Source organism: Arvicanthis niloticus, chromosome 10 (genome assembly GCF_011762505.2).
Source record: "Arvicanthis niloticus isolate mArvNil1 chromosome 10, mArvNil1.pat.X, whole genome shotgun sequence".
Lineage (NCBI taxonomy): Eukaryota > Metazoa > Chordata > Mammalia > Rodentia > Muridae > Arvicanthis > Arvicanthis niloticus.
Genome location: NC_047667.1, coordinates 56,573,871 through 56,598,039, shown reverse-complemented (window position 1 = coordinate 56,598,039; position 24,169 = coordinate 56,573,871). Strand labels below are relative to the sequence as shown.

The 24,169-nt window shown below is 42.7% G+C and overlaps 1 protein-coding gene across 4 annotated transcripts in view; it reads left to right on the top strand.

The window, feature by feature from the left end:
- Nucleotides 1–24,169, top strand: part of Disp1 (dispatched RND transporter family member 1) — a 145,438-nt gene that overhangs the window by 110,093 nt on the left and 11,176 nt on the right. For 3 of the 4 annotated variants that reach the window (XM_034513069.2, XM_076941568.1, XM_034513070.2), the window contains 4 exons: nt 15,918–15,947; nt 22,171–22,294; nt 23,198–23,325; nt 23,613–23,710. In XM_034513069.2, coding sequence (XP_034368960.1) covers nt 15,918–15,947; nt 22,171–22,294; nt 23,198–23,325; nt 23,613–23,710 — 380 coding nt within the window. Of the gene's footprint in view, nt 1–15,917; nt 15,948–22,170; nt 22,295–23,197; nt 23,326–23,612; nt 23,711–24,169 lie in introns of those variants that run through there. The other variant, XM_076941569.1, reaches the window with a different exon arrangement.

Sequence of the window (24,169 nt, the reverse complement as noted above, 5' to 3'; positions counted from 1 at the left end):
ATCTTCAACAAGTGGAATGAGGAAACCCAGTCTTAGATCAAAAATGACTGTGGTAGTATTCATAGAAATTATGAAAAAAATACAAATTGAAATGTATTAAACGTGTGTCAGAAAAATCATGTTTAAAAGTATTAAGTAGCCAAGATGGCTCAGTGGATAAAGACATTAGCTACCACACCTGACAGCCTGAGTTAAATCCTCAGGACCCCATGTGCTGGAAGTAGAAACATGTCTACTGCAAACAAACACAGATACACACACATACACACATATACACACACACACGGACACATTCAATTTTTAAAAAATTAATACACATATCACTAACTAGGATAAGAGTATTTGTCAGAGTTATAATATGTCATAGCATTAACTTTGAGATTTCTTTGAATAAGGAAAATGTATGTAGATTAAGAGACAAGTAATGTGACTGCAGTTATGTGACTGGAGGAAGTTGTGGCAATCTAATAAAACTACTTCTCAGAAGAGCTGCAGCATATGAAAATGATAACTCAGATGCTACCACAGTATGGCCCTGACCACACAAGTTCAGTGTCTGAACTAGGCACAAGGGGAAGTCACAGGCTTTGTCTGTGTGAGAGTGGGGATGAGTATTCTGTTCCTTTTTAACAGTCTTCATTTTTCAGACCTAAAACAAATGTATATGTTTTATAATCGGTCAACAAAATCAACATTCAAAAAGAAAATACCTTTGAATGAAAGCTTTTCTCCTCCCTGAAAGCTTCAAGTTCATATTTTCTTTACACAGTTCTGAGGACTGAAACCTCAGCCTGGGCCTTGCACATGCTAGAGGCAGCCAGCACCCTACCTCAAAGTTCATATTTTAAAACAGACAAAAAACACTTGATGAAAAACCTACCAAATGTACATTTTTAGAATTTAAAAAAGGTGAAGGTCATATATACTTTTTCTGACATTAGATGGGAAACTCAGTTTGGGAATTTAAAATTGCCCTTTCAACTTACAGTGCTGTGATTTTTGCTGTTGTAGTAAGATCCGTGAGGTGGCAAGCCAGATGTCTGCCCGCCGCTCCTCACCAGGGTTTTAGGACCTGGCATTGTTTCCCTTAGTGTGGCCAGCATTGGCAGCGCCCGCACAGGTGTTAGGTGTCTCCTGCTCACCAGTTTCCTTCTGTGTCAGGATCACTTGCTCACCGGTGTCTTAGCTTATCTGAGGTTAGCACCTGGGGACTCTGCCCTTCTCTCCTGTCAGTTTTGAGCGGTTTCATTTTCACTAAACTTTTTCCCCCCATTAAATCTTTACTTTAGATACTTAAAATTGTAAGCCTGGGGTTTTTCTGTTGACACGTACATGAAATGTTTAACGCAGGAGTTTGATTTGAGGTGCTTAGTTCAGCAGCTTTTATCCTGGCAGTGTAGAAATACTTCCCAGGAGACAGAAGATATAGTGATTAGAGTTGTCTAAAATTCCAGAGCAGAATGTAATAGAATTTCCCAGCAGGAGAGGATCTTGGAAACAATTTAATTCAACTCTATTTTACAGATGAGGAAATTGGAGCCAGAGAGGTGAGAGCCCAGTTGGAAACAGGTCTTTTGATTCCTCATTGTGGCCTTTTTATTAAAAACATCATCCTTATAATATGCTTCTAAGTACTGTGACATCATTATTTGGCTTTTGCTAGTATATATAACTGGTTTTGGAATTGCAGATAAAGCTGAGTCTGGTGGAGCAGGCCTAGGATCTTAGCACTTGAGAGGCAGAGGCAGGAGGATCCAGAGCTCAAGGTTAGCCTTGACTACAGAGCTCAAGGCTAGCCTTGACTACAGAGGGCGTTTGAGGCCAGATCAGCCTACTTGAGACCTTGTCTCAGGAGAAAAATGCAATAAATTTAGAATTAGAGGCTGGAGGCAAGGTCCAGTAGTGCCATGCATGCTAAGCATACACAAGGTCCCGAGTTCAATACCTGGCACCACAAAATATAAACTGAAACAGTTTAAACTGTGTGGGCAGGGAAAGAGGCCCACAGACCTGCCTTCCAGTGCACAGCACAGGCAGGCCATAGATACTCAGTTGCTACCACTTCACATAGTTTGGACTGAGAATGTCACCTAGGGGTCTGCCATCCACATGGCCAGCCAGTAGTGGGAGCCACCACAGTGTGAGAGTATGTCATGGACAGATGAGAGAAAAAGAGATGTGAAGCCCTTGAGCATTATGAAGAGATAGAACTGGAGACTCGAGGATGGAGAGGAGTAGTCTGAAGAGATAGAACTGGAGACTCAAGGATGGAGAGGAGTAGTCTGTTGTGAATGGCCAGACCAGCCAGCTCGGGCCATGGTGAGGTCCCAGCCTGAGCTGCTGCTGAGGGCCATGTCTGGGTCTACTGCTACACAGAAGCAGTAGCAGCATGAGGACAATCTCGGTGTCCATGGCTTATATTACTACTAAAGAACACGGGAATGTCTCTGATGGGGCAGCTGCTGGGACTATGAGGATGTCAGGGCTTTGCAGAAGTGTCCCTGCCCCCTCACTGGCCATTGCAAGCACTTCAGCAGTCCGGATGAACTCCTGTGGGCCCTCCACCTCCCCTGAGCAGAGCTGACCCTGGTGATGGGGGCACAGGTGAGCCAGCACCAAGGGTGAGAGCACAGGAGAGCTGGCCCCGCCACTCCTCTGCCATGAGGTGGTGTGGGTGTGGGGGGTGTGATGCTCTCTTGGCCCTCACCATCTGTGGCAGTTGGGAGAGCTACCTCAGGATCATGAGTGGGTAAGCTGATTCTGTCCCTCAGAGGCTGCACACTCTAGAGAGTGGACCCTGCACCTCACCTGGGAAACAGCAGAGCTGGCCCTGATGGTGAAGGCATGAATGCATAAGCCTCGAGGGTGTGAGAGTGGAGAGCTGGCCCAGCCCCTCACAGGCTGCAACACTTGGGAGAGTGGGTCCTGTACCATCACTGGGCAGCACAGTGAAGCTGGCTCTGGAGGTGTGGGTGTGGTTGAGTTGGCTGGAGGGCATGAGTGCAAGAGAGCTGACCCTGCCTCCTGTGGATGGTGGCGTTGGGTGGCCTAGCTGCAGCATGCTGGAAAGCTCGCCCTGGTGGTGTGGATAGGGGAGAGCCAGCACGCTGACCAGCTCAGCTACCACCAAGTCCAGATCCAGGGCTCTGAGCCCACTCTAAAATCTATATAATCCGTGAATCATTGAGATGCATGAAAGAGTCAGTCCTGCCCAAGCTGCAGGGTCTCCATGACACAGGTCAACAACAGCATAACTGGGAGGAGTCCCAGTGAGGATCCAATATTGATGCTGTCATAGAAGCCAGAGAGCTGGAGCCAAACAATGACTCATTGCAGTGAACATTTGCAAGTGAAGATGTGTGGACAGAGGGATACTATGGGACACACTGACACATTACAGCTTCCACGGTGACATGTTTTCTATGCTTTGTTTTTTCCTCTTTCTTTTCTTTCTTCCTTTCTTTTCTTTTCTTTTTTTAATTTTGGAAAGGGAAGTTGCCAGGGCAAAGGGCGGGTGTAAGGAGACAGGGAAATGAGCAGGACTGGGGTGCATGATGTGAAACTCACAAAGAATCAGTAAAAAGTTAAAAAAGTAAAATGTCAGTCTCCCCATTACTGTTCTCAGAAGTCTGACAGGAATCTCTGTGGATGTCAGATGATACATTAGACTCTCCTCCTCCTCCTGAGAAACAGACAGTACAACAGCTGCAAGGGGTCACTTACACTTTGGAATTCCGTGGGATACGGTGGACTGATATTATGTTTAACTCCTGGAGTCTTTTTTGAGTTGAATTCAAGAAAGATGAATAAGATTGAGAAGGGTTTGCAATTCCTACCCTGAATGTAGATGTACTAAAAATTAGACAAACTGAGATTACAAAATAACAGGAGTTTAGGAATGGTGCTTTGCATTTACACTATGTTATATTTACTTTATTCTATGTATATGGGTGTTTTGCCTACATGTGCATCTATGCACAGTGCGCATGAGGTGTGTACAGGCCAGAAGAGGACATCACATCCCTGTTAGACCTGGTGGAGAGCCTCCATGTGGATGCTGGGAACCAAACCTAAGTCCTTAGGAAGAGAAGCACATGCTCTCAACCACCCACTGAGCCATCTTTCCAGCTCCTGTTCATACTTTTGCTCTCTATTAATAAAAGCTTTGGCCTGCTATAACGTAGTAGTTTTAGATTGGTACAAATTAAGCAGTTGATCTCAGCTTACTTAAACAAGGCATGTGGTTGCTTTCACTGAGGTATAATCACCATACAGAATCTTATCTGAGTAACGTGTGGTTTGTAATGAAAACATGAAAGCGAGTTTTTAGGGACATGGCCCATAACATTTTGAAAGCAGCAGTACTTGTGTGTCTTATGAAATGTATTTGTTGTGTTCAGCTTAATAAAGCTATCAAAACACAAAACTGCCCTCAGCCTCCAGACCAGTGTTTTGGACAACACTTTGTCATTTCCCAAATTGTCACTGACTTCACATGAAGAGGCTCAGAAATAAGTTTATGTCTGAAGCCAAGCATGTTAACATAACTTGAGGTATTTTTACTTACTGAATATGTGCCGTCCCATATCAATATCCATTGGTGGCAAATTTGGAAATTTGACAATAGTCCTACTTTTGTTTAACCCAAATGTCTGTTTTTCTTGTAATACCATATACACTTAGGACAGCTAATACTTGTAATCTTGATTCACATGTTTACAAAGATTTTTGAGAGGCTTCCTCGGTCATTGAAGTTAAATTCTTAATACAGTTTTTGGTGACCATTTATACCGAGCTCCCTCACTGAAGCACCTCCCAGGCCAGGCTTCTTGTCTTTAGCATTTCTCTTCTCAAGTTTATCCTGCCCGGGACTATCAAGATCAGTCCTCTAGATCAGCTGCTTCTACCAGATCAGTTCTTGCTTTTGGAGCTTGAGCAACTTCCTGTTTCTGTCCCCACCTTTGTCTCTTTATCCCTCCTCCTCATTCAGGTTCTTGGTGGCTGTGTGTATGCTGCTTCAAGAGTGTCCAGGGCAGGGACTGGGCAGCACTGCTTCCTTGCTTTGCCTTCTGTCTTCCTGCTGAATCCTTTCCAGAGCACCTAGTTCATGTTCTGCTTCTTAGCACAAGTCCCAGGAGATACCTTTTGGAGTACACAGTTGGGTGCTCTCCTGCCTCATTCCCTTTGAGTATGCCTTTAAATTCAGAGTGCTTTCTTGTGTTGGTCTCCATGTGCTTACCTGCAGGTCACATTTACCTGGTAGCTTGCCAAAGGCACAAGCTCTGACCGTGTAGGCTGCACTCCAGGAACTATTGTACCAGATCCCAGGATGGGGACTGGAATATTTGTAATAACTTAATGAATATAATCACATAGGCAATTCCAATAATGAGGAGAACACTTGGTAAAACTTAGTTTAGGTGTAGTAGATATTTGACTCAAATAGAATTAAGTATAGTTTTAAAATTCAATCTATTTTAAGTTCTTTGAAAGCTTCTTATTGGAGTATAATGCTGCTTCTTTTAATCTACGTGGTAGTCTTGAAAAACTGAAAGCATACAAGGTAGAGCCTGCTCCTGATCCTCTTCTCATGTGTCCTGTGTCCCCTGTGATAAACTAGTTTGGTTCATTCCCTTCCCAGGTCATAAATGCATCTGTATGTTTGTACACAGTTCATGTAACCAGTGTATGACTTGCTGGACTTAGCTTTGTCATGTAGCTCTTTCCATGTCAGCGTGTGTGTGTGTGTGTGTGTGTGTGTGTGTGTGTGTGTGTGTATGTGTATGTATGTTCCCTGCAGTGTCCCATTACACGGGCACACCACCATTCATTTGGGCATCCTTGCTGCTAGATTGGCACTCACCCTGGACCTCAGTGAGCATCCTGCACACATACACCCTCTTGTCTGCCTGGAACGGTTGCTGCTGAGAAAGCTTTTTCCACTCTGCCCTCCTGTCCATTGTCAGCTAACAAGCACTAATGCCTAGTCTGCAGCCTCTCTTTTCCAGGGCTGGCTGTAGGTTATAGACACGGCTCTCCTGCTAATGACTGTGGCTTGAGACCTTTTTCTCCTTTGAATGGGTGGCTCTTGAGGTTCCTTACAGTCCTAAAGTCCTGCCAGTTGGGCTTGTGGGAGTTATGCCATCTCTTTCACAATACCGAGAATCACTCCAGGGTCTGCACATGCTCAACAAGTGCTCTGCCACTGAGTCCCACCCCCAGTCCCCATCAGTTTTTATATTATTAGCAAGTGTCACTGAAACTGAAGGAAGAGCTTCATGTCTACTTTTTCATGAGTCGTCTATATCACTTAAGCATGCTTGATAGCATTTCCAAAAGAACAGTAGTGTTGTAGTGATCAGTGGTTTTCAGGGAGCTGCTACCCATATTAACCCCCAAATCATGAGTAATGCAGGGACTTTTTTATGAACTTTGGATAAACTCCTTCTCCTCCCATATATCTTCTGATTTCACTATTGTCTTATCCATAGGGTTCTCATATTTAAAATATGGATTGAGCATATGGTAAATAAACTTTTTTAGTATTTAGGAAGCATATGGTGTATCAGGTGCTCCTCAAATATTAATCTCCACTCCGACTTTCTTCTCACCTCTTGGTTTATTTTGTGTAGTAACTTATCATCTGTTCAGTTACTTCTAGATATCAAGATAGGCAACATTTTTTATCTACATCTCTTAAGCATTCAGAAAATGTATTACACACATGGTTGTGGTTACTGTCATCCCTCGAGTCACTTGACACAGATCATAAACATTCATCTGTGGTGTGTGAAAAATGCTCTGGAGAGCAGGCTTAGCTTGTCTCTGGGTATCTGTTTCATCCTCAGATGTAGCCCGTGTGCCAGTGATGATTCATGGAAATATTTAATGGTGAAGAATGGTTTTGTTTTTGTTGGAAATCTTTGAAAGAGTGATCATCAAAGTCTGGACTCCTCATTTCAGATTCTTTCTCCCGACACACCAGCACTCACCGAGTATCCCCTTACAGCGACTCCATGGCACTGTGCAGTGCTACTGCTGAGGCCCAGTGTGCGGCTTGACGCACTTTCTGTCTTTCCTGTGGAGACTAGACATAGACCTGAGACATACCCAAAGCCATCTTTTGTAGGTTTGGTCTTCCCACATGCTAGGAGCTGGTTGGAATGGATAAGGCTGCACTGTCCTTTTTCTACCCACCATGGTCATTCTGAGGTTACCAGGTATGCCCAGCTAGAGGCGGGTTTTTATACTGTATCTTCACTCCTTTGTCCTACAGTCCCTCCTCCTTCAAAAACTATGAAAAGAAGTAAGTCAAGGGGAGCAAGCCTAGATCCGTGTGCTTCCCCCACCCCAGGCTCCTGTGAACTTTAATGTTTCTCCACTTTCTTTGCTGTCACCTTCTTTGAAAGTGCCAGTTACAGCCGGGCGGTGGTGGCGCACGCCTTTAATCCCAGCACTTGGGAGGCAGAGACAGGTGGATTTCTGAGTTTGAGGCCAGCCTGGTCTACAAAGTGAGTTCCAGGGCAGCCAGGACTACACAGAGAAACCCTGTCTCAAACAAAACAAAACAAAACAAAAAAAAACAAAAAACAAAAAAGAAAAGAAAGTGCCAGTTACTTGCCTGCTCTCCCCACTGACTGGTTGCCATCTGCAGTGTGAACATGCACCAGGCACTCACTGACCATCAGAGGACAGGGACCAAGGTTTCTAGCACTCTTGGCCTAGCCTTGCATGAGGTGTTGATGGCAGTTACTAATTATGGGTACTCCAGTTTGCAAATGCTTTGAAAAGCCTCTTTGATGCTTTCTTGAAGAAGAGACTGGCACTGCATTGAATATGGCTATCGAACTGTCCAAGAACTGCACCACCCCCTCGCTTGGTCCTTTTGGCTGGGGCAGACACCTAACTGGTCTGCTCCTGTGAAGACACCATATCCTGAGCCATCCTAGAGGAGCCACTGCACTCAGAGCAGCAGGATTTCAGGATGCCAGAGGCAGCCTGAGTCCCATGAGCTCTTCCACCCAGGAGCTCAGGATCACAGGATCACAAAGACATCTAGACTCTGAGGAGTTTTGACATAAGCAACATAACTGGAAAGACAGGCTCCAGTCAGAGACAGTGACTGTACATAGCACTAGAGATAACCAGATGGTGAAAGGCAAGCTCAAGAACATAATCAACAGAAACCAAACTTACCTGGCATCATCAGAACCCAGTTCTCCCACCATAGCAAGTCCTGGACACCCCATCATACCGGAAAAGCAGGATTCAGATTTAAAATCACTTCTCATGAGAATGATAGAGGACTTTAAGAAGGCCATAAATAACTCCCTTAAAGACATACAGGAGAACACAGGTGAACATGTAGAAGCCCTTAAAGAGGAAACACTTAAAATCCCTTAAAGAATTGTAAGAAAACACAATCAAACAGGTGAAGGAATTGAAGAAAACCATCCAGGATCTAAAAATGGAAGTAGAAACAATAAAGAAATCTCAAAGGGAGACCACCTGGAGATAGAAAACCTAGGAAAGAGATCAGGAGTCATAGACACAAGCATCACCAACAGAATACAAGAGATAGAAGAGAGAATCTCATGTGGAGAAGATACCATGGTTAACATTGACACAACTGTCAAAGAAAATGCAAAATGCAAAAAGCTCCTAACCCAAAACATCCAGAAAACCCAGGACACAATAAGAAGACCAAACCTAAGGATAGGTATAGATTAGAGTGAAGATTAGTAAATATCTTCAACAAAATTATAGAGGAAAACTTTCCTAACCTAAAGAAAGAGATGCCCATGAACATACAAGAAGCCTACAGAACTTCAAATAGACTACCCAGAAAAGAAATACCTCCCATCACATAAGAATCAAAACATCAAATGCACAAAACAAAGAGGAAATACGAAAAGCAGTAAAGGAAAAAGGTCAAGTAACATACGAAGGCAGACCAATAAGAATTACACCAGATCTCAATAAAAGTTTATAAATTACACCAGAGACTCTAAAAGCCAGAAGATTCTGGACTGATATCATACAGACCCTAAGAGAACACAAATGCCAGTCCAGACAAAATTCTCAATCACTATAGATGGAAAAACAAAGATATTCCATGACAAAACCAAATTTATATAATATCTTTCCACAAATCCAGTACAACAAAGGATAATAGATGGAAAACTGCAACACAAGGAGGGAAACTACAACCTAGAAAAAGCAAGAAAGTAATAATCCAACAACCCCAAAAGAAGATAGCTACACAAACATAATTTCACCTCTAATAACAAAAATAACAGGAAGCAACAGTCATTTTTCCTTAATATCTCTTAACATCGATGGACTTAACTTCCTAATAAAAAGACGTAGACTAACACAGTGGACCCAGCATTTTGCTGCATACACGAAACACACTTGTGACAAAGATAGACACTACCTCAGAGTAAAAGGCTGGAAAACAATTTTCCAAGCAAATGGTCCCAAGAAACAAGCTGGGGTAGCCATTCTAATATCAAATAAAATCGACTTTCAACCAAAAGTTATCAAAAAAGATAAGGAAGGACACTTCATACTCGTCAAAAGAAAAATCTACCAAGATGAACTCTCAATTCTGAACATCTATGCTACAAATGCAAGGGCACCCACATTCATAAAAGAAACTTTACTAAAGCTCAAAGCACACATTGCACCTCACATAATAATAGTGGGGGATTTCAACACCCCAGTCTTAGCAATGGACAGATCATGGAAACAGAAACTAAACAGAGACACAATGAAATAAACAGAAGTTATGAACCAAATGGATTTAACAGATATCTATAGAACATTTTATCCTAAAACAAAAGAATATATCTTTTTCTCAGCACCTCATAGTACCTTCTTCAAAATAGACCATATAATGGGTTACAAAACAGGCCTCAACAAACAGACACAAAGAGATTGAAATAATCTCATGCATCCTATTAGATCACCACGGACTAAGGCTGGTCTTCAATAATAACAAAAACAGTGGAAAGCCCACATACATGTGGAAACTGAACAACGCTCTACTCAATGATGACTTGGTCAAGGAAGAAAGAAAGAAATTAAAGACTTTTTAGAATTTAATGAAAATGAAGGCTTATCATACCAAAACTTATGGGACACAATGAAAGCAGTGCTAAGAGGAAAACTCATATATCTGAGTGCCTACAAAAGACACTGGATTGAGCATACACTAGCAGCTTGACCACACACCTGAAAACTTTAGAACAAAAAGAAGCAAATATACCCAAGAGGGGTAGACGGCAAGAAATAATCAAACTCAGGGCTGAAATTAACCAAGTAGAAACAAAAAGTTAACTATACAAAGAATCAACAAAACCAGGCGCTGGTTCTTTGAGAAAATCAACAAGATAGATAAACCCTTAGCCAGACTAACCAGAGGGCAGAGAGACAGTATCTAAATTAATACAATCAGAACTGAGAAAGCAGACATAGCAATAGATGCTGAGGAAATTAAAAAAAAAAAAAATCATCAAATCCTACTACAAAAGCCTATACTCAAAACTGGAAAATCTGAATGAAATCGACAATTTTCTAGACAGATACCAGGTACCAAAGTCCCATAACCCCTAAAGACACCACAGTGTCCCAGTGCTGTGTCCTGGGGGCCTTTTCTCTCCAAGAAGAAGGCTAAATCTAAGTGAAGCCGCTGACAGCTGTTCTCAGGTTGGATGGTTTGACTGTCTGGAAGCGGGCATATAATACTAAAAGGTGAATTATCTCCACAATTGTTTGTGTGTCTGTTAGTTAGCACTGGACACTGAAGGGCAGATGTGAAAACACTCTGATGGGCATAGAGGACACTCTCTTCCTTAATTAGACTTCCTTAATGTGGCCTCTTTCCACAGGATCAGCTTGTGGTGGGAGAGGTAGAGAGAGCAGCCCTGCAGAGCGATGCTTTCAGGGGTTTTACCTGTGGGGGGAGGGGGCGGGGGGTGTTTCTAACATCTGCTTGCCATGCCTGTTAGTACAGAAACTTCAAAAGAATCTAATGTTTCTCTAGGAGGGAGTATCTTTGTAGTAACCTCGATTTTTCTTTTCAGTTGATGTTGGCAGTCTCTGCATATTTAAAGCAAAATGAAGTCTGCACTCAAGCAGGGGGAATGCTCCCTCTCCGCAGTGAGTGGGGTGGTCAGACACCCACAAGTTTTTAGCTTAAAAACAAAAGGCGATAGGGTCGAGAGGGAGGAAAGAATGTTTCTATATTTTACAGCCAAATGTTTTCCGTAAAATCCCATTTCTCTGAGAATTCTCTCCATGAAGTCCACAATTGTAGCTTTATGGACCATTTTTGCTGTACAGATAGCAACATCTCTTAACTTATACAGTTTCGAGGTGTCCTGAGGACATGTACATGATGCAGGCGTGGCATGCACTGGCTGCTGTCCCTGCTCTGAGAGCACTGTAGTCTCTCTGCGTGTAGAGTGCGTTTTCCTCAGAGCTCAGTAATAGCTCCGTCCATGATGCTTCTGTGGCTCAATCTCTGAGTGTCAGCTTGTAGTTGTGATTTTGGTTACTCAGCTCTGTAAAAATGTTAAAGAATACATATATGTACATATATGTATATTACGTTAAGTGGTCTCAATACTATTAAAATAAAAATTCATATATAATTAGCATTTGAAAATATGGGGTCATGGATTTATTCAAAAGAAATCAATGTGTTTTGATTTCTCCAGGAGCGAGCATTGCTTTGCTTCTGAGCCTGCTTCTAAGCTGTGCCCCATGCTAGCTCTGCCAGTTCACTCATCCCTCTGTGTGCAGCCCCCAGCCCCAGCAATGCTGTGCAGTGAGTCGGGGAGCTGGTCTCTCCTCCAAATGCACGGTTCCCTTCCCAGCACGTGACACTAGTGCTTACCAAACTGATGGGAGCCAGGTAGTCTTGTCTTTGTAATTATGACTTCTAATTAAAAAAAAAAAAAAATTAAACACACTCCATTTGTATATAGGTACAAAAAAGTTTCTCTCTCTCTCTCTCTCTCTCTCTCTTTCTCTCTCTCTCTCTCTGTATAAGAAGAAGAAGAAAATTACTGCCTTAGGAAAATTAGATAAAGACAACTGCTATTAAGAAAATTATTATTGAATTAGGCATGGAGAAACAAATATAAAAGGTTTGGGGGGAAGCTACCAAAGTATGGATGGTATTACAGTCAGCATTCTCAGGATATTTACAAATAACCTGAATCCTAAACCAGAGAGGATAGCACACCCTCTATGTGGTTTATATGGACGGGTTCCAGCTAAGCATGTATGCTTAAGTTACACTCCCATGGTCACAGAGTAGATGCTTTAAGGAAAAAAAAAAAAAGAATTGTTTTATTTAACCATCCAGGTAAGAGTTCCTGAGATACTGAATCATAGAGCTCCTACTATAGGATGCAGAGACATAAACCAGAGGAAAAAAGTTTAGGAAAATGTAAAATAGCCTGGCACTCTGACACTGAGTGTGTATGGGGGGAGGGGTGGACAGATAGACAGACAGACAGACAGAGACAGAGAGAAATTAAATGTACCCACAAACCCGTTGTTGTTTGTGCCCCCTCTTCTTGCTGTTTTTATTCGTAGTGGTACTAACTGTGCATCCTTGAACACAAGCAGAGTGACCACATACTGACCTAACAGGTATTGATTTATATCTACAAAGGGACTGTCTATTACACTGAGGTGTAGAAATGAGACTACAGATGTTTCTTCTCTAGACATGGAGTCTTAGAAAATTTAAAATCGTTTCTACATACGGAGAAAGAATGTATGGTTAAGTATTCTTAGAAATGCTGTGATTATTATCTTACTATAAAGCATGAACCTCTTCTGTATTATTCTTACTAGGAACAGACTTTGAGTCCTCATCTCTCAAAAGAAAGACAATCCTCTTCTTCTGTAGAGATTAGTATTTTACAGTTGTCCCTCTGGATTTCCTTCTCTTTTGGTTCCACCAACACAGCCACAGCACAGACAGCAACAATTAGCCAACAAGGAGCTTCAGAGAAAGGGCTGCACAAACAAGACCCTGGAACAATGGCAGTGTCGGTGGATGTGTAGATGTGGAAGGGGGAAATATTGCAGTGCCTCCCCCGACCCCTCACAGACAAAGAACTACGTATCGCTGATGACTGCTGAAGGGAGAATTAGCCTCTCCAGATAGGCGTTCCCGTGCCAGATGTCCACTGCAGAGTGGTCAGCCTTGAAACCACATACACACAAAGTGGACTCAGCAGGGTGTTTCATATTAGTAATAATCAAAGGAAAGGAGGCTCTTGATTTGAGAATGGGAAGAAGACATGGGAAGAGCTGGAGGGAAGAAGGATTAAGGGCAAGTTACATAACTTTAAAAAAAAAAAAAAAAAACATTTTTTCCTAAAGAAGCTTCAGTCCATACAGCTCTTATGCTGAGAATGCAAGAGAACAGAAGCCAGCTGAGCTCCTCTCTGAAGCTGGTGTGGGGGCACCTGGAATACAGTTCTCTAAGTGGTGCTGAGCTCGTCTCTGAAGCTGGGCTGGAGACACTTGGAACACATCTCTCGGAGAGCCAGTCCTGGACCTCTGGTCTCAGCGCTTGTTCCAGCTTCTCCATTGTGACCATTTCAGTAGACGTGTGAGTAAGGCATGCAGTGCAGAGCACACACACTCTGTAGAGACAGGTTCACATGCAGTGTGTCCCAGTGTAAGCACCATGGAGCCTGTCTCATTCATGACTTTGTTTGGCATTAGATCAATACATTTTAGGAAATTCAGTGGCAAATGAAACTGGAAAGAGCAAAGAAAATCCTCCTCAAGAAATCCCAGAGTAGGCTCTGCCCTGGGGGAGGAGTCAAAGCACGGATGGGAGATGCTACTAGATGGGAGATGCATTGCAGGTGGTGGTTTTCCTGAGTGCTCCTCCCTTGCTGCAGCTTTCACTGCAGGAGCATCTGAACCTAGGAAATGTGGTCGTTGGGTCACCAGATAGTCAGATGCCCATCTGTATTAACCAAGTCCTTCTCAAACTTTTGTCTGCGTAGCCCCTTTATACAAAATGGGAAGGAGTTTTGTTTTATTCAAGATAGCTAAAATGTATCGTATTGGAATTAGACCTGAGAAAATTTAAGTTATTTAATGTGTGATGGTGATAGTGGTGGTGGTGGTGGTGGTGGTGATGGTGATGGTGGTGGTGGTGGTGGTGGTGGTGGTGGTGGTGGTGGTGGTGGTGGTGGTGATGTTGATAATAGCAGAAGCAGCAAGCTGAAGCAATCTACACACATCTGGCGAGGCAAACCTGTAATCTCAGCACCTCGGGAGGGTGAGATGAGAGGGTGACACATTCGAGGTGCACCTGAGCTGCAGAATGAGGTCAACACAAGCTCAATCAGCTTGGTGAAGTCCTCTCAAAAATTTAAAAGAGGGTCTTTGCTAACTTTATTGGTGCACTTGCTTCCTGTGTGTGAGGCTGTGTGTTCAGTCTCCAATACTGAAAACACCTATATAGGATACGCCATTTATGCATTAATGGAAGTACTGTTTTCATGAAAAGTACTTTAACAGCACAGCTTGTGATGTGAGTGTTCTCTTTCCTTATGAGTCTCTCTGATGTGTGCTCCTCAGAGCTGAGGTCTAACTGCAGGCAGTGTTGTAACCTGTTTGGTTGAGGTATATGAAGAAAAGCTGTCCTTCCATAGATAATGTATTTGAACCTCACGGACCTCATGAAAGGAACACCCTGTGGTCTTCAGGCACACTGAGAACCACTGTGCTCTATAGCAGTGAAACATGAATAGTGGCTCTGTTTGTTCACCACATAGTTATTAGCAATGTTACCATGGGCTAGCAAATGAGAAATTAATGAATCTAGTCAGGATCAAGGGTTCAGAAGTTGAGGCTGGGTTTGTAGTTTCTTTAGCAAGCTGAATGCTGTATGTTTATGTGCCAGGGCACCATGATTAGAAAGACATTATGAAGAGGTGGTGATTTGAAATACAAGCCATCCTTGTTGCAGTGATGGGAAGGTCAGTGGTAAGTCAAAGACTAGAGAGTCAGCTGCTATCTCTAAGAGGAAACTCCATCTCTAGCACAGAAAGGTATCGATGTCAGGCTGGGGGATGCGAGGAGGCTTAAGGATGGCGTTCCTGTCAGAGAAAGGACACCTCTGCTTGGCATGGGTTCTGGAGCTCATCTTAGGGTCCTGCTGGGGTTCATCAGTAGTTAATCGACCTCAGCTCTGCACTTGAACATGTCTTCTGGAGTACAAAGGTCCTGCAGTAAGGGTTCAGTTTCTCCACCTGTGTTTGACATCTGAGCCATCTCTCTTAACCCTCCTGGAGTCTTCACGGGAGAGGTACTAAGCCCAGTGTTGGCATGGAGGGGGGGGAGTACTAAGTCCCGCGTTAACATATATGTCGGAAATATTAAGTCCAGCTTTGGTATGTGTGGTAAGCCCAGTGTTGGCATGGGGGGAGTACTTAACCCAGTGTTGGCATGGGGCAGAGTACTAAGCCCAGTGTTGGCATGGGGCAGAGTACTAAGCCCAGTGTTGGCATGGGGGGGAGTACTTAACCCAGTGTTGGCATGGGGGGAGTACTTAACCCAGTGTTGGCATGGGGCAGAGTACTAAGCCCGGTGTTGGCATGGGGCAGAGTACTAAGCCCAGTGTCAGCATGGGAAGAATACTAAGCCCAGTGTTGACATGGGGGGAGTACTAAGCCCAGTGTTGGCATGGGGGGAGTACTAAGCCCAGTGTTGGCATGGGGCAAGTACTAAGCCCAGTGTTCACATGAAGGGGGAGTACTAAGCCCAGTGTTGATGCGGAAGGTTCTAAGTCCAGCATTAACATGGGGGGCCTTCTTACATTAAGTAACTTTGTTTCTGATCATTTTTTCTTTCCTGTTTCCTTTTTCCAGGCCGTCTAGACCTTTCAAGTTCCCGAGAAGGTAGAGTAATTTAAGTCATCTTGTTTGATAATATCCAAAATCTTGTTTTCATGTCCAAAAGCGCTTTTCAGTCTTATGGGAGATTTTCTTATCATTTAAATTCTCTTGGGATCTGCATTTGTATTTGTCTAGCTGTTTTGCATTTTTCCTATTAAGTTGGCTTCTTTTTTATTCCCCCAGTGGAAGGGGAAAAGTCACGTGCACCTTCATTATCTTATTTTTTTGAGTAACAGTATCTGCCATTTTGTCAACTAGTGTGACTTGAATACATGGTAGTTTATTGCAAATGCATTAGATGTTATTCTTTTTAAAAAATAAGTTGTACCTGTATTAAGGTAAAGGTATTTGTTTACATGGGAATTATTTAATTTTTAATTATGTGTTAATGTGTATATGTATGGGGTATATGCACATGAATATGGGTGCCTGTGAGGGCCAGGAGTGTCAGATCTGAAGCTAGTGTTACAGGTGGTTGTGAAACACTTGATGCAAGTGGTGGGACTAGAACTTGGGTTCTCTAGAAGAGCGGTATGCACTTATAGCTGCTGAACCCTGGACAACTGTAATAGATAGAATTCCTGAGAACAAAGCAAAGACATGGTCCTATACTGCACAGTGTAGTTCTAGGCATAGGGCCCAAGCCTCCTAAATAGTGTGGTTCTAGGTACACGGTCTCCATTCTCCTGTACAGTGTGGTTCTGGGTACATGGTCCTATCCCTCTGTACAGTGTGGTTCTAGATACACAGTCTCATCTTCCTGTACAGTGTGGTTCTAGGTACAGGGTCTCATCTTCATGTACAGTGTGGTTCTAGGTACACAGTCCTATTCCCCTATACAGTTTGGTTCTAGGTACAGTACCATCCCATTTAAGAAACTTGAAGTGACCTGTGAGATTCAGCTGCCACAGAAGCTCAAGTAGAAAATAATACAACCCTCCCAAGGAGAATACTCACTGTCTAGATCAGCAGTTCTCAACCTGTGGGTTGTGACCACTCTAGGGGTCAAACAACCCTTTCACAGGAGTCACGTATCAGAACCTTGTATATCAGATATTTACATTATGGTTCATAACAGTACCAAATTTACAGTTACAAAGTAGCAACAAAATAATCTTATGGTTGGGGGTCACCATAACATGAGGAACTGTATTAAAGGGTCACAGAATTAGGAAGGTTGAAAACCACTGGTTTAGAGTAAAACTGCCTCCCAAGGGGAGCGCTCACTGTCTAAAGTAAAATTCTCATTAGCAAACTCTCCTGCTTGAAATAATACTTAAGACTTTGGCAAAATACAATCTATAAATTACATTTTAGCTTTCTTTTGTGTCTGCATTATAGGACCTGGGACCAGGGCCCAGCACATTTAGACAATTAGTCGTGACCCAAGAGCGTCTGCATTTTAACTCTGGGATTCCTTCTGTGTGTGTGTCATATGGAGGTTGGAGTGCCCCTATTACTGTCTACCTTAGTTTTTGAGACAGGGCCTCTCACTGACCCTAGAACTTGCGGTTTGAGCCAGGAAGGAGTTGCCAGGATCTTGTCTCAGTCCCTGGTACATGGCTTTACCGGCTGTTGAGGTTCCAACCTCAGTGCATAGCAAGCATTGAGCCATTTCCCCAGCCCTAGTTTTAACCATTTTGAAGCCACAATTTTGTGATATTTTATATATGTGTGTATTCATATTTTTATCTTATAAAACTGAAATGCTAGACAGGAACTCTGTCCTTATTTCCTTTTGCCACAGTCTTGGCAGCCATGATTCTACTGTGTTGTCTTTATAAATTTGACTGCTCTAGGTAGCTCATTTGAGGAGAGTCACTAACTCTTGTCCACCATGACTGACTCTATTTAGTGTAATATTCATATTCCAGCACATGTCATAAGTTTCTTCCTTTTTAGGCCTAATCATATTCTGTTATGCTATATGTAGATGACCTAGTTCTTCCATACTTGACCTAGTTCTTCCATACTTGACCTAGTTCTTCCATACTTGACCGAGTTCTTCCATACTTGACCGAGTTCTTCCATACTTGGCCTAGTTCTTCCATACTTGACCTAGTTCTTCCATACTTGGCCTAGTTCTTCCACTTTTACCCCTTTCTGCAAGAGAGAAAAACAGAGACAAACATGGGGAAATATATACAGGCAAACATGCCATATTAACAAAAAGAATTTCACTTATCTGGAAATAGTGATTTTCTCAGTTGACTAAAAGTTTAACATTTCGAAAAGATCTGAGTTTTCCTCTGCTACCAAATTGGTTTTTAAAAACTCTTAATATCTTCTTTTAGTATATCAACCTATCACTATAACTTACTCAGAACAGCTTTTCTGATTCCCCAGTCCCAACTCACCTGGAAATGATCTCCTGTTTTTCACTGGCAAACCGTTGCTTCTGTTCTTTAACCCATCCTTTGCTTGCTTTTGTGGGTATTTGTACCTGCTTGAGGATCTACACTTAGTTGTAAGTTCCTTAAGCCAGTCTTTGCATTCCCACAATGCCTTGCATCCTTACTATTTGGTTTACTGTTAAAGGTGAATTGATATCTCACACAAAGGAGTTGTTTGTCCTATTTTTATGTGTGAATTTTTTCAAATCTGAGTCACTCTTCCCAATAGATTGACAGTTGATGTCACTAGAAACATGAGCATTTTGAAATGCCTGTCCTTAAGGGACAAGACAGATTAGAAGGATTATCAGGGGAAAACAATAGGCTACGTGAGGAAGGATTCCTTAGAAAAGAAGAGTGAACACAAGACCTTACTGTTCGCTCCAATCAGAAAGGTTTGGGAACCAAGACCAGTTAGTTGATTTGGGCCAAAAAGTCAGGAGAGTAAAGGCTACTAGGGACTAAGGCAGGAGAACTGGTCAGGAGAAGGGCCCAGTCAAGTCACACCCTTAGCAGAAGCTTGTGGAAAGAGAAAAGTCTTTCTGGAGAGGCCAAAAAGGGTGAGCCAAGGGAGGAGCAAATAATTCACTGTGGAGTATGAGTGGCCAGTTCAGAGCATGCCCTTAATATGATGTTACCTGTGCATAAGAAGGTTTTGTAAGACTCTCACTTAACAGCTATTTCAGATCTGTTTCCAGAGTAAGCCTAGCAATAAAGTTCAGCCTCTGTAAGTATAATCAAGGGGCTTCCTATTAGACACCAGTCTAGCACAGCAGTGCCATCTTCAGCCAGGGGACATCCTACACTCAGTCATGGTGCATGGATGCATTTAAGACACCCTGTTCCTACGAGGATTTGAGATAGCCAGCTGAAGGGTGACATGAACTTTATACAGTGGTGGCCAGGATAGAACTGCAGGCCCTCGCCTCAGGGAGAGCTCCCTACCAGCCATTCCCCAGGTCACTTCCTGCCTAACCCACGTATTACAGAAAAGGACTGAATTCACAGTTGTGCTGTGTTTCTATATAAACACCTCCCAGTTAGAGCAGGTGAGCACAAGGTAAGTGTTACCTGATGTGCAGGCCAGTTTGTAGGAAGAGGACCAGACCTTTTAAAAATTGTTCTAACGCACATGTGGTGTGGTTCACTTTTCAAAGAAAATAACATGAACATACTTTACTGTCAGAAGTGAAATGTTATAGGTGTGTTTGTGTGTGTTTTATAAGTCATTTTAAGTTTTCTTTACCCCTCACAGTTTTATGGGTTTTAATCATGATATTATAACCATTGTCTGGACTTCATATCATACACAAAACAAAAGGTCATTCTATGGAAACATTTATTTTCTCTGTAGTGCTCACAGCTGGGCCTAGACAGCAGGAGAGACAGGGATGCTGTCAGTAGACTGTGGTGTGTCCAAAGGGCTGCACATCTCCCCACACTGCTGAGCATACTCAAGATGGCAGTGCTGAACACTTGTCTGTAGGGGAGGCCAGAGTGGGAAACATCCGCTCTGTGTGGAAGGAATTGTGATACAGCAAGGTTAAACGTGTGTAGAAGAATGTGCCAAAGATCTAACACAGGTCCCTGGTGCATGTGTGCAGCATGTGGCAGGGCTGAGAAGTCAAAACCATATGTTCTCAGAAGAAAGGAAGGTAGTTATTGAAAGAAGTTTGTAGGCTTTCTGTGTATGTATGGGCCTGTTTCTTAAGAACACAAAGCAAAAGGTCATTCTATGGATAAATGAAGCCACAGTTGGGAACTAAGCAATGTAGGGCCGCTGCCCTCCATTGGTAACATTTTGTAAGAAGAAACAACTTGTGGCTCATTTGAAAGATAGCAGATAGATTCCTTTAGAGTATAATGAATAAATGCTTAGGCCTGGAGCCAGTCTAAAGGTCTCGTGTAAAGTGCTCTTTTTAAAGTATGAAGTGAGAAGCAGGATGTCTCAAAACTGCTGCCGAAACAAAGGGCATCATTGCTTCAAAACCAGTGATTTTTCAAGTCTGTGTTTGGTGGACTATGGAAGAAAGTGGAAGGCTGTTTGCATTGGGTGTGTCACCACTCAGGGAGGACATTAGAACAGACACAGGCAGCACACTGGGTTCATGTATTCCCATTACATCCACAGTTATCCTTAAAGGCAATTCCATCTTGCCTGACAAACTTTCTTTCAGTAAAGTCTTAAATCCAGAATTTGCAATAAGACAAATAATGTTCACCTCAGTGTCCTGTCCATCTCTTAATTTTTGCTGAGAGAAATTAGTACTAGTGGGGCTAGAAATTCTTTTTCTTCTTGAGACAAGGTCTTACTATATAGTCCTGCCTGACAGTCATGGCTGATATGAAGCCACTGTGTAGACTAGGCTGGTCTTGAACTCACAGAAATCCAGCTGCATCTGTCTCCCAAGTGCTTGGACTAAGGTTTGGCAAAGGTAGCTGGAGAGACAACTATGGGCACTGAGGGCACTCTTGTCTTTTAGATGTCAGTAGCCACTGACAGCTGGGCCAAGTCTTCAGCCCTAGAAATGTTTAAGTGTGAATTTGATGAAGTAGAATTTGGAAAGTTTACATCTTTCTCATGTCTTTAGTTTCACTTTGTGTTTGAAGAGACCAATGGAAAAACATTATTAAAAGCCAGAGTCTAGGACCAGATTACCTAAGGCTTTAAGATCTAACTAATTCCTTGGCCTGTCGGTGCCTAAACTTCACCACTGTGAAGTTTAAGCATAAGATGGTCTGTGCAAGGCACATGAGCCACTAACACTGCAGTAAGTACAAACTCTTATTTGTGTATTTGTTTATGTAAAGGTACTCTAATAGAACAGCAGTGGAAAATGCCAGGGCAAACTCCTTAAGGCACAACTGTGTTGTGGCTTAATTCCTTTATTAGAAAGGTAATTTAAAGTAAAAGAAAAAAAAAAATCCCCACAGAGTCAGTTCTGTGGAACTTCAAAACCAGTACTCCTACTCTCTGCTTGGAGATTGGAAAAGCTATATGCAGTATTTCCAGACCTTTAGAGAGCCCAGCTTTATTTGTAATTACTAGCATGTTCTCACAGAAATTCTTCATAAATACACATGTAAGAAGTCTCTTTCCCATGACCCAGAACTAGCTATCACAGTAGCCAAGAGAGCTGACCTTATTGAGAGTAGTGGTCACACACTGTGTGTTTTGGGTTTTTCTTCTTCTAATAAAGATTAGAGGAACTAGAATCTTCCACATATATCTTGACACTTTTTTGTCAAAGGTTGTTTCACTACTTTCTGGCAGACACTCTGTCCATACCTGTGAACATACCTGGGAGTAGCTCCCACAGTCAGAGATGTTGTGTGAAGAAAGCCAATGAGAGAGTTGGTACTGGAGGGAGAGACTGGAGACAGCCTGTAGTGACTGGAGACACAGGCGACAGTGCACACTGTCAATAATTAACTGGACCCCTCCTACAAAGTACTCTTCTAGGTACTGATGCCCCACTGATTAGAGTAAACACCCTGCTCTCGGAACTCAGTCTGCTGCTAACCTTTATTAGCTTCTTCCTAGGAGGAAAGAAAGTGGCTCTGGGAAGTGTCTGCTTTGGATGTTTTTTAGATTTCACTACATGAACCTGTTCATAAGAACTGCCATTTTTATCTGACCACTGCTACTTTATCAGAAAATAAAAAGAGCATGATCTTGACATTTTCTGCATCAATGTGTATAAATACTTCTAATTGTATTGATAAATACCTGTGCTGGTCTAAGATATGGAGCTCTAATCCTGCTTGCGTGTAGCCTTCCCTCCATGCTGCTGCTTAGACATCCTCTCTGTGCTCGTTTTTGTGCCTCGTAGTTACGCAGCCCTGCTAGCCGACTGGCCTGTGGTGGTCCTGGGCATGTGCACGCTGCTCATCGTGGTCTGTGCCCTGGTGGGAGTCCTAGTCCCGGAGCTCCCCGACTTCTCTGACCCACTGCTGGTAAGGAGGACCTGACCTGGGTGAAGCCTGAAACCATCTCCCTAAATTAAGTACTTAAATGCATGGTGTGTACGTTAGCAGCCCTTTCCTTCTTTGTATTTGAGATAGAGTTTTATACTGAAGCTCCTTGAACTTGTCATCCTCCTGCCTCAGCCTTGTGAGTATTGGGATTACAGGTCTGAGCCACTACGCTCAGCTCCTCATTTCTTTAAAAAAACTTACTGCAGCCACCAGTAAGCATATAGCTCTCATTCTGCAAGTAAAGATGTGTTATCTATGCTCTTAAGTAAGGTCAAGGAACATGCTCACCCTCAACTCAAGCCAGAAGTGGGGACAAACAATTCTCTGTTACCATGTTTAAACAAGGAGCAACATAGTGAAGAATGTACTTACTTGGAAAGTACTTTTATAAAGATTTTAATACTGTGTATCTCTCCCCACCTCCCAGAAGTTAAAGGCATTTCTGTGTAGCTAACAGATAACAGGACCTGCTAGGCAGATGTTCCTCTGGGGTGGAATAGTGAGACAAACGTGATCGGGGATAATGCTGTGCTCTTGGTAAAACACTGTAACAATGCATAGCACACTGTAAGTTGGCCATAATTCCTGTAAGTTAGAACTATGCACTTACTAAATGCTGGGGAACAGGTAAGTTTCTGATATACTTTCCCACTTCCTGAGACATGTAACTAGAGAAACATATGACTTTGTCACAGCTAGAGACAATGATTATCCAAAAGGCCTAGCAGTAACACAGGTCACCTCAGCAGTTGTGAAGAAGGTCCATGTTCCCTGTTGAAAACTACATCATATTGATGTTGCCTTTCTCTCTAAGTTGTTAACAAAATTGTATTTAGTGGGTAGTGAAATAACCTAATGGGAATATGTAATATTTTGTCTTAGGGTTTTGAACCAAGAGGGACCGCGATAGGACAGAGGCTGGTCACATGGAATAACATGATGAAAAACACAGGCTACAAAGCAACATTAGCGAACTATCCTTATAAGTATGCAGAAGAGCAAGCCAAAAGGTAATCATTTACTTTATATGACTTTTAGATAAAATACTACTCAATGAAAAATTAAAACACAGGGCTCAGTTGCCACCCAGTTGTCACTGAACTGTCTTGCTGTACTGTGATGAAGAGGTGAGACTTCTCTTCCTTACACAAGGAAAAATTAATTGCTCACATGAATCCTTTCAGCTTAGTATCAGATGCTAAGTAGGTTGGAGCTTTGGGGTTATACTGTTAGAATCTGCCCATCTCCTGGAAATAGCTAGAACTTTATCAAAGGCCAGATTGTTTTTCCCTTTCAGCCACCGGGATGACAGATGGTCAGATGATCATCATGAGAGAGAGAGAAGAGAAGTAGACTGGAACTTCCAGAAAGACAGCTTCTTCTGCGATGTTCCAAGTGAGTGAGCCACACGTGGATGGACAGAGCAGCTCCCTGGCGGTCAAAGTGGAGTGGGATCCAAGTGTAAAATGCAGCCTGCCCAACAGTTTCTCTGCTTCTATAGTTACAGATGCCCGCTAAGTTTATGAGTCCATCTGTGATAGCAGTGTAAGGAAAGGGTTCTGTCCAAATTGAAGGAAGCAGTTAATAAAATTTCCTACCTTGTCTGAACTTTCAAGTCATATGGCAAATCCTTTTTCCTGTATGTTTCTGGATCAAATAACAAGTACGTTTTCTTAATTGAATATAAATAATCTGTTAGCAGAAAAGTTTTATAGCTTTGTTTAAATGAGAACAAACGTAGTAAGAACTGTCCACATGCCAGGTGTGGTGGCTCATGCCTGTAGACCTAACTACTTGGGAGGCTGAGGCAGGTGTCTGCACCAAGTTCCCTATCAATATGGTGACCTCCCAAAA